The sequence below is a fragment of the Antechinus flavipes genome, chromosome 1 (assembly GCF_016432865.1).
Source record: "Antechinus flavipes isolate AdamAnt ecotype Samford, QLD, Australia chromosome 1, AdamAnt_v2, whole genome shotgun sequence".
In the NCBI taxonomy this organism is placed as follows: domain Eukaryota; kingdom Metazoa; phylum Chordata; class Mammalia; order Dasyuromorphia; family Dasyuridae; genus Antechinus; species Antechinus flavipes.
Window position 1 is genome coordinate 343,050,402 of NC_067398.1, and position 10,264 is coordinate 343,060,665.

At 47.8% G+C, this 10,264-nt stretch overlaps 1 protein-coding gene across 4 annotated transcripts; it reads right to left on the reverse strand.

The window, feature by feature from the left end:
* Positions 1-1,130: 1,130 nt before the first annotated feature.
* LOC127543428 (hexosaminidase D-like) lies at positions 1,131-8,103 on the reverse strand. Of its 4 annotated transcripts, none has more exons than XM_051969522.1 (14): positions 7,950-8,103; positions 6,706-6,814; positions 6,205-6,403; positions 5,938-6,047; positions 5,486-5,573; positions 4,967-5,131; positions 4,685-4,868; positions 3,834-3,905; positions 3,347-3,578; positions 3,031-3,113; positions 2,358-2,436; positions 2,019-2,117; positions 1,687-1,776; positions 1,131-1,507 (listed from the first exon to the last, which is right to left on the reverse strand). In XM_051969522.1, the coding sequence occupies exons 2-14, from the start codon at positions 6,792-6,794 to the stop codon at positions 1,216-1,218; spliced, it is 1,782 nt and encodes a 593-aa protein (XP_051825482.1). In that variant the 5' UTR covers positions 6,795-6,814; positions 7,950-8,103; the 3' UTR covers positions 1,131-1,215. The 4 variants fall into 4 exon arrangements, with proteins under 4 accessions (XP_051825482.1, XP_051825480.1, XP_051825481.1 ...); XM_051969520.1 differs by lacking the exon at positions 7,950-8,103 and adding an exon at positions 7,749-7,939; XM_051969521.1 differs by lacking the exon at positions 7,950-8,103 and adding an exon at positions 7,192-7,694.
* Between the last annotated feature and the right edge of the window lie 2,161 nt (positions 8,104-10,264).

Here is a 10,264-nt window from a genome sequence, read left to right on the forward strand (position 1 = left end):
AGTACTAAGGTTTATTGAATTGCTCAAGATCACACAATTAGTATGGGTCAAAGATAGAACTGGGCTCTAGTCTTTCTGGATTCAAGCCAAATCCCCATCCCTTATGATACACTGCTTCTCATCTCCTATATAGACAACCAAATTAGAATTCCTATTATTCTCTCATTGCTTTCCATTATCATCAGGACAAAGCTTGAACAGTCATCCAAGGTCCCCCATGATCTGTCTCCAACCTGTTTCATGATTTCTGGACCCTCCTACTTCCCCTATTTCATGTCTGCCTCTGTGACTTTTCTAAGGATCCTCTTTATACCTGGGATGTTTTTTCCTATTTTGATGCCTTTCTAAATGCTACCTGTCTTTTTTTTTAATTTTATTTTATTTAATAATAACTTTATATTTATATTAATATTTATAATATTATATATTAATTTATATTAATTTTTTTACAACATTATCCCTTGCACTCGTTTCTGTTCCGATTTTTTTTCCCTCCCTCCCTCCACCCCCTCCCCTAGATGGCAAGCAGTCCTATATATGTTAGATATGTTGCAGTATATCCTAGATACAATATATGTTTGCAGAACCGAACAGTTCTCTTGTTGCACAGGGAGAATTGGATTCAGAAGGTAAAAATAACTCGGGAAGAAAATCAAAAATGCGAATAGTTCATATTCATTTCCCAGTGTTCTTTCTTTGGGTGCTACCTGTCTTTTAAAGCCATACTGTAGGGCCATCTCCTTGAGGAAGTGGCCTCTGTAAAATATACTCCATATAGAGCTCTTTTAGCCTTTGTTTGAGATAGACAATCCATCCTTCCATTATACTTATATGGTTCTCTTATATGTGTCTCCCTTCCTTAATTTCCTATTTTCCTATTCCCCATCTGTGGAATAAAAAATGTATTCTGCCCCAGTTAGATTATACCTAGAATATTATGTTGAATTCTAAGTCTCTATAATTTAAGAAGATTCCTTCCCACTCTAAAATTCTGTTTCCATGAGTCTGGTATACTCATCTCCTTTCCAGAGTGGACAATCACAGAGGATTACATAAAAATGCATTGATTTGTATCAGACCCCTTCTCACCCACAGCCAGGTCCCTTAAAAAATGAAAAATTCTTCAGAAGCCCATTTAAGAAAATAGTTTTTAATCGCCAAAGTCAGTTTGATACTCCCGCCTCCCTCAGACAGAACCCACCCCCACCATGGACCTCAGCCCTCAAATGAGCCATCACCTGGACTCTCCCTCCTGGAACGGGGACCCCGGAAGCCGGGGCCTGGGGTTGGGATGGCTGGGGGGTTCAGCACAACTTCCCCAGGCCGGGCCCCCCCAGGTTTCCCTTTCAGCTGGAGGAGCTCCTGGTAATCCCGAACCATAGCCCTCAAAGGTTCTAGCTGGGGTAACACATACTCCTCCAACCACTCATCCACAGTATTAGAGTAGAACACGACACCCAAATGCATCTGTAGGGTTGGCAGCAGGCTCTCCCAGGCTTCGGACACCCTGAGGAAAGGAAATGAGAGTGTCCATAGGTCTCCCTTCCCTCACCAGCCTCCAAGGATCAGTTCTTCCTCAACCCAGAGTCATCAGCTTGAGGCTCTCCACTCCTCCCTGAAAACCCTAAGGAGTCAGTCTCAGCATCCAAGAATCTTCCTCAATTCTTCCCCATACATATTACTCACTTGGTCAATTTTCGGCCAAAGGCCTCCAGATTCTGTGGATTCCCAAAGTGATTTTTACGATGGTAAGGGCTGAACCAGCCCTGAGCTGTGCTAGGGATACACAACAGAGGAAGGGGCTACTTCACCAAATGGTCAGACATCCCCTGCCCTCCCATTTTGCATGTACTAAGAGGAAAATGGAGAATTGGGACAGAGCCTCCAGGACTTCTCAGAGTCCTCCCTTCAAGGGTTCCCAAGAATGAGGCACCAGGAGCTGCTCTCCCTTGTGTAAATCAATCACACACAGGCAGGGGAGCAGGTTAGAGGGTCAGAGGGATGGGTGTAGGAGGTACCTATCCTCCTCCAGAGCTCTCAATCCATTCTCCTTCAGCTCCTTGACTTGTTCTACCAGGTGGTAGACCTCAGCCCCAGGAAACATACCATCTCCTTGGCTGTGGATAGGAAGGGGACAGGATCAAGTAGGAAGGGCCTGGACTGGAACGGGAGCAGTTATTTGGCTAGGCTTCAGACTGACATGCTAAACTGGACATCCCCTTCTCCTTCCAACTTCCTTCTTCCCCAAGTCTGTCCCAGGCTCCCATCAGGCAGTGATGGTCAGCCTAGCATACAAAGCCCCTCCCAAAGCTCTAAGTAGGGACTCCACCCCCCAGGCTGGCCCATGGTCTCCCCACCATGTGCTGGACTCCAGGTTGATAGTCTGAAATCCCAGCAGCTCCATAACTGTCTTCTTGGTCACCTCAGTGAATTCTCCTTGGGAAAGAAAGAGGAAAAAACCAAATGATTCAGGCAACCTGCTCTGTCCAAACCAGAGGGTTAGAATCTGATTCAGAGCATGACTACAGGAAATTCTACTTCTACTGTCTGGGAAAGTTACTAAGAATAGCAACTGTTTAATTGTCTAAGAATATCAAAGTCTAGAGTACCTACAGAAAAAGGCTTAATTAATCCTAGCCTCAGTTTCCTTTTCTGTAAAATGGGGATATTTATATGTATACTATCAACCTCACAGTGTTCTTATGACTAAACTGTTCTATAGACCTTCTAGTGTTTATAGTGCATATGAGTTCTGCTAGTTAGGACCAAATCCTCAGGGCTACCTAGTATTTTCCCATACCTTCGAAGGAACTAGAAGAAAACCCACCCAGCAATGGGGTGAGAAGTGGGAGAGGAGCAGGGAAGAAATAGGGAAGGGAAGTGTAAATTCCCAGTGGGTGTCCATGCCTCCTCTTCCAAAATTTTTCCAAGTAGTCCTAGATCTGTCATTCACATCACACAGGAGGGAGCTAGATAAGAAAGTCTGTAAATTCCCTTCAAGCCCAACATCTTGTGAATGACCACCCATACCAGCAACGAGGGTCTGCAGACAGATGGCCAAGGAAGGAACAGCCACCGGGAGCAGCTCACACAGCACAGAATAGTGGTCATATCTGAAAAGAGGAAGAGAAAAGACAGAGACCCAGAGATGGTCTCAGAGTCTTCATTAAAATGCAAGTTTCTTGAGAGCAGGGAGCCTGCTTTTTGTCTTTGCATTTGGGGCACTTAGCACAGTGCCTGACCCATTGCAGTAGGTGCTTAATAAAAGTTTTTTGACTGACTGACTGCCTCTGATTCCCATCCGCACCCCGTCTCACCCTACTAGACCCCTGGCCTAAGCCTTCACCTCTGCCAACCAGTCAGAACAATGCCCTGGCAGCGGATAGGATGGGCATCCCGGATGTGGGGGCCAGAAGATGCAGCCTGCAGAGCTCGGAGCACACGAAGCCATGACAGCTGGTTGCTCAGGTGATGGCTAAGAGGTGTCCACATCTGGGCTGGGCCTGTGGAACCCTTGAAGGAACTGGCAAACCACACGCTTCGGAAGCCACTTTCTGCATACTTGGCAATGATGCGTCCTGGGGATGAGGGGGAAACATAAGGAGTGTAAGAAAGTGGGAGCAGGGAAGGAGGAGAGGTTGGGGAGTATAAAGTGGAGAGGATCCACTCATCCAGGAGTCATGGATCAAGAGGAATATCTATCCCACCCACTCCCACTTTAATTATCTCAAGTTGTCCTTGGGCCATATAGCTAGTTACAGGTCAGCCCTATCCCACCCAGCAACCAGGGGAGCAGGGGATGTGACTCCAGTTCTGACAGGCCATACACTCACCAATCTGGTCAGTGTCCAAGTCAGGGTCATAGAACCACATCATAGGGTCTGCAAGCTGAGGGATCCCCGATTCTAGGAAGATAGGAAAGATCAGTAAGAGAGTACTAAGGAGTCCAACCCTAAGACAGGAATAAAGAATACAAAAGATTCTTCCATTATCCTGTCCCTCCACCCCACACCAGGCCAAGATGTAGGTGACTTTGGGTTTGGAGGGCCCTTCCTTAGGCATGGAAAGGCCTTAGAGGAGGGCTGGGGATAGGAAAGGGACAAATGCTAATGAAGGAACGGGAATATCCCAGGATGCCAGAGGCCCAGAATCCAGAGAATGAATACCAACTAGACGAAGTTGGAATCTCTGGCAAGGGGGGACCCTAGGATAACAGGGTTGAGGGACAAGGGCCAATGAGGGAAGAAGATGGTCTTTAGAAGGGGGCATCCCACAATACTAGGGTTGGGAAACAAATGCCAATGAGGGAAAGTCTGTAAAATGGGGGTTTCCAGGATCCTAGGGTGAGGGGTATTCCTAACACTGGGAGACAAAGAAGGTTTCCAGGGCTGGGGGATGATTGTCAGTGAGGGAAGGTCAACATCTTTGGGATCAGGGGGCTCTGACATTCTAGACTTGTGGGAAGAATACCAATTATGGAATGGTCAGTGTCTCCATGTTAGAAGGGATAATACCAGGGTCTCAGACCTCCAATCTGAATGGTTGGGAGATGAATGCTAATAGGGGAAAGTCAGGGTCTCTGGGATGGAGAGACTCCAGAGTTCCAGAATTGAAGGATAAATGCCAAGAAGAGAATGTCAAAATTTCTGGAAATTGGGAGATCCCAGGATTGGGGTCCTCCTGCCTTGGACGGCCTGGGGTGGGAGTCTTCGAAGCACATCATCCCAAAGTAGCAGTCGAAGCCCTGGGTGGCGCCAGCTCAGAAAAGTCACGACTTCTCGAACATGATTCAAGTACATGTGACCAACATCTTCACCATGGCGAAGTATCCAGGCTCGGGAGTCTGCACCCTCACCCAGGTGGAACACCTACACCCCAATGGAAGATAGATCACCTCAGACAAGGCCCCCAAAGCCTGGTCTTATAGGATTCTCCCCCACCTCTCCTTCTCTCTCTCAGATCTGACCTCATCAGCTCCCACATGTAGCCAGCGGGTATGTGGGTGCTGGTCAAGAACCTGGCCCAGGATGGCTCGGAGTAACGGCATTGTCCCAGCTGCATGCGGATTCAGGGTGCTGGGATAACGATCCACCTCCCGAAGGGGCCAGAACTTCTCATGTTTTAGCACAAACTGGAATGAGAAATACCAAGATGAAGGTGGGGGGAAGGAAGAGTAGATCAGAAAAGCTGAGAATTTAGAGGGCAATAACCAGTTCCCCATGGAAACAGAACATATTCTCATATTTGATCAGCATCTGCCTTGAGCCAGGACAAAAGTGGAAATAGCTTGGATAGACCAGGGGAGAGAGAGACAGGTCAGTCCTTACTTGAACCCTTCCCTTTGCCCTCCTGAGATCATCCCCCAATCCTGAAAAGTCACTGGCCTTGGGACATCCTGGTCAGGATTAAGATAGGGGGAGCTGAGTCAAGGGACAAGGGTGCCAGGATGAGGGTTAATTGCTGGATGGGATCAGGAGTCAAGTACCTCAAAGTGGCCAAATGTCTGCACCAGGGGAATCACCTCCAGGTGGTTCTGTGTTGCCAGTTGCTGAATCCGCTCAATGTCATGTTTACTGAGGATAGCAGGATCCTTATCAGGCCCCCAGCAGCCCCATCGTCATGGCCTCCATCCCCGCCAGAATTACTTGTGGCTCCCTCCAACTCACGATTAATCTTCTCTGTTAAATCTCACAGATTCCTCCCTTTATCAGACCCCACAGCTCTGACCTCCTTCTCCTATCTGATGCTGAGGATCCCCAAATCCCTGGGCAGCCTCCCTTGATGAACCCCATGGTTATAATATGTCCTCTCCCATCCAATTCAACTCTCATAGACTGATTCCATTCCTTTATCAGACTTCTTTCTCATAGTCTAGGGATTTCTAAATTCACAGCCCCACTCCTCCATCAGTTCCTATAAACCCAATTATATTCCCACCTGTAGGAGTGGGGTGAACGTAACAACTCCAGTTCCCCATGGAAAGGAAACATGTCTTCATATTCGATCAGCACAGCATCTGCCCCGAGCCGGGACAGAAGTGGAAACAGCTTGGGGGGACCAGAGTGAGGGGCAACAGGTCAGAAGGACTTGGATTCTTCCCTTTCCCTCCAGCAATCATCCCCCAACTCTGAAAAGTCGTTGCCCCTCCCCCTTCAGCACAGTCCCTTCCCAGATAATCCCAGGCATCTGAGTCAACGGTCTCACCTGTTCCAGATAAGATACCCTGGGGGCAGCTCCTTTCATGTCCAGATGGACAACTTTCATCACTCCTGTTTGATCTCTTCGAGGAACTTCCCCGGTCAACCTCTGAGACCAAGACCCCAGAGTGCTCTCATCAACTGGTTCAGGAGATGGTTGGCCACCCCCTGCCTCACCCCAGGGCCTGCCTGATGTTGGCTCCAGACTAAGGTGGGGGGAAAAAAAACAGTGATCTTTGATCAGCCAAACAGAAAGCAAGCATTGGATAGGATGAGGTCCAATGAGCACTCACGAGCAAACACATGGATGCACACACACACACATACACACACATCTTTCCCTTTTCCTGCCTTATGCTAGGAAAGTACCTGCCTTTATTCAGGGGCTTCAGCTTATGGTGATTTATCTTTGTAAATCTAAGGATAGCACGGACCTTTATAGGCATATGAACAATTCTCCCCCAAACCCAAGCTCCCCACTCCTCATGCAGCAGCCCTAGCCCCTCACCACCGGGGCAGAAGCAGTCTGAGGCCGGCACAAGCACAGAGGAGCAAGGAGGCCACTTGCAGAAGCAATTTCTGGTTCCTTTGCAACATCCTGGGGGGTGTAGTTACTCCTGGGGTAAAATGGGAGGGGGGTTAGTGGGTCAAGCCCGGGGCTGGGAAAGAGAGGAATTGTCGTCCCTGTGAGATATTGAGAGGACTCAGCCACTGGATGGGAGGAGGGTCAGCCTGAGAGTCAATGGGGTGAAGGGGGTTAGGAAGACGAAGGGGGGAAGGGAGAGCACCGCCTGGCTTTGCAGCCTCCCCTCCCCCAGGCAGTCCTAGGTTGGAGCAGAAGGGAGGGAGCCTCGGGTGGAAGCTGGCGGAGAGGGAGGGGATGATTGATGGTTTAGACCCGGAGCCTGGGGGCGTAGAGGCGGGGCGCCCCCGCGAATACCGCTCCCGCCTCCCAGCCCCAGCCCGCGCCCGGCCCGCCCAGGTCCCCCAGCACCTGGCTGAGCTGCTCTCCTCCCGGCCCCGTTAGGCGCCGCGGGGTTCCGACGCCTCCAGGCCCCGCCCGCACCGCTGCCCCCCCAACCCCTCCGGGCGGTCGCCGAACCGACCCCCGCTCCCCGGTGCGGGCGGGCAGGTGGGGAGCGCACCGAGATCCCCAGGCTGCGGGTAGCGGGCCGAGGCAGCCTCAAGCCCCACCCGATGCTGCGATTGGACGCGAGCAGCCGCGGCAAGCTCCGCCTGCTGCCCGAGGATGACAGCTCCGGAGGAGGAAAGGATGCAGAAGGATGCGGGGGCGGGGGCCGTGGGGGAGGGGAAGGAAGAGTGGGGTCTCCCTAACTCACCCCCCACCCAGGAGTAAGTCGCCAGAGCCAATTCTGAAAGCCCCCCATTCTTTCCCATTCCACCCCCAGGCCCCTTTACAGCTATATAGGCTTATGGGGCCAACGATCCATCCGGGAAGGAACATTTGGACCACCGCCCACCTTTTCCGCGAACATCTGGGACCCGCAGAGACTCCCATCTCTCCCCATTTGACAAGTTCTCAAAGCTTACCTTCCACCATCCTATCTCCTCCATCACTCTCCCCAGAACTTTCCCCGTCTATATCCTCCGGTCTTCTCATTCCTGCCTGCGATCGATGGGTACTAAGCCTCCCCAGCCTTGCTCCACCCACTCCGCGCCTGCTCTAGCCCCTTCTACTGTGCCCTGTGGAACCCCGGTTCTACTGTGAGCAAACGCTTCTCCATCCCCCACCTTTTCCACAAGCCCTCCTTCCAGTTGCCCGCCTTAACAAAAATCTGGCTTTTTCCCTGACAACACCGACTCCCTCTCTGACAATTCTCTCCAATGGAGACTGCTTCTTCTCCCACTCCCTGTGAATCACAGGGGCAGAAGGAGGAGTCAGTATGTTTCTTGCTCACTACCATTTCTTTATTTCTCCTAGACTTTCAATCTGCCACTATCATTCAAGAATCTTTTCTTCCTTGAAATTCATGTCGTTCTTTTTCTAACATCCTCTTTCCATTTTAGCAATTATCTACCCATCTCCAGGATATTCTCCTTTTCTGCTTCAGGGCCTTTAGCCCCTGGCACACTGATTCTCTTTCCATTAAATCAGTCTTCAATATTGATTTTAATGGCCTTTTAAAAACCCAAGCCCAGAACTTTTCAACACACTCGACTCTCTTGACCTCCATCCACTTTAACCATCTTAGACAATGGTATCATAGGAAAATCAAGAATCATCTTCCTGATTCTAAACCAAAATACTCCTTTTTCATACAATTTCTGATCTTCCTACCTTTTCTACTCCTCCTTCATCTGCTTTTTGATCTCATCCTGATCTAGCACTTTTGACTTTCCCTCATTTTCCCAGTCCATCATCCATTATGGTTTTTCTTAGCTCTCTACCCAAATCTGGAGTAACATGTTATAGAAAATAAAGAGTTGACTTTGAATTCAGGATAGACCTGAGTTCGAAATCCACCTCTAAATGTGTGACCCTAGGCAAACCACTTAACCTTTTGTTTAAGACTAAAAGTTTCAGAGAAGGTGTCAACTTGCATTATTAGAGAGAGTTTCCTCAACTAGAAGTTATCTAGACCAAAAAAAAAAAATCACAGATCTCACTCATAACCTTCTCAGCCTGTAGTCTACGGTCAGCCATTGCAACAATGGCTTCCTATTAACTCTACGAAAAAAAATTCCTCTTTAGGCTTCTAAAGTCCTTTAAACCTGCCTCCAATCCATCTTTCTAACCTTATCACTGGCACTAACCCTAACCCTCATTCCTGGGATGCCCTCCTCTACTTTTGCTCCACAGCATCCCTCTTTTCCATCAAGATATGGCCCAAGCCCCATCTTTGACATGTATTCCTTTCTGATTCTCTCACATCCTTGCACCTTCCCTTACAAAAAGTACTAAATCTTACCCAAGCATTAAACTCCCTGAAAAAAAATGGACTAAAAAGAAGCCAATGACTTCATGTAGCCACAAGAAATATTGAAGATAGAAGGCTGAAAAAAAAGAGAAAAAAATGTAAAGTATCTTACAGCAAAGACAAATGATCTGGAAAACAGATCGAAGACAAAAAAAATTAAATTATTGGACTACATGAGAGCCAAGATCAAAACAGGAATTTAGACATCCTATTTTAAAAATCTATAATTCTGTGACTTCCTGTCCCATTCTCCATGCAAAAGCTCCAAGTTTCCCGACTAGCAGGATGATTTCAGAGAGGCTTGGAGAGACCTACATAAACAATGCAAAGTGAAATAAGCAGAACCAGGAGATCATTATACACAGCAACAACAAGGCTATATGATGATCAATTCTGACAGGCGTGGCTCTCTTCAACATTGAGGTGATTCAAACCAGTTCCACTTGTGCAGGGATGAAGAGAGCCATCTACACCCAGAGAGAGAACCAAGGGAACAGAAGGTGGAATACAGCCTAGCATTCTCACTCTATGTTATTATTTGCTTGCATTTTATTTCTTCTCAAGTTTTCTTTTTCTTCCTTCTTGATCTGATTTTTCTTGCACAACCAGATGGCTGTGTGAATATATATACACATATTGAATCTGGCATGTATTTCGGACTGCCTGCTGGGTAGGGGAGGAGATGGGAGGAAGAAGGGAAAATTTGTGGCAGAGGGTTATGCAGGGGTCAATGTTGGAAAAATTACCCATGCATATGTTTTGTGAATAAAAAGATTTAATAATAAAAAAAAAATTCCAGGTTTCCTCCACTATTTTCAAGTATTCATCTTACCCCCACCCTCACTGCCTTACTCTCTTTAGATAAGTTCCCCTGATATTTTATTGAGAAGTTGGAAACTGTTCTATATAATCTCCCTGGATTCTCTTTCTTTATACTTCAAGGTCTATGTCATCCTCTCCTGCCTTCTGATGATGAGGGAGCTTTCATTTTTGTCAACTTTAATCCTTCAATCTTATGCTTTAATTCCATGTCTCCACCACACCTACTTAGGGTTTGGCTCAATCACCAATCACCTCTTCCTCCAAACACAAAAATCTAATAAAATTAAAAAAAAAAAAAAACCTTAC

Coding starts and splice junctions, on each gene's coding strand:
- LOC127543428 (XM_051969520.1), bottom strand. CDS start 7,818: ATGAGAAGACCGGAGGATATAGACGGGGAAAGTTCTGGGGAGAGTGAT. Junction 4,869..4,966: donor TACATGTGGGAGCTGATGAG/GTCAGATCTGAG, acceptor ATTGGGGTGTAG/GTGTTCCACCTGGGTGAGGG. Junction 3,906..4,684: donor CCCACCCCAGGCCGTCCAAG/GCAGGAGGACCC, acceptor CTATCTTCCTAG/AATCGGGGATCCCTCAGCTT.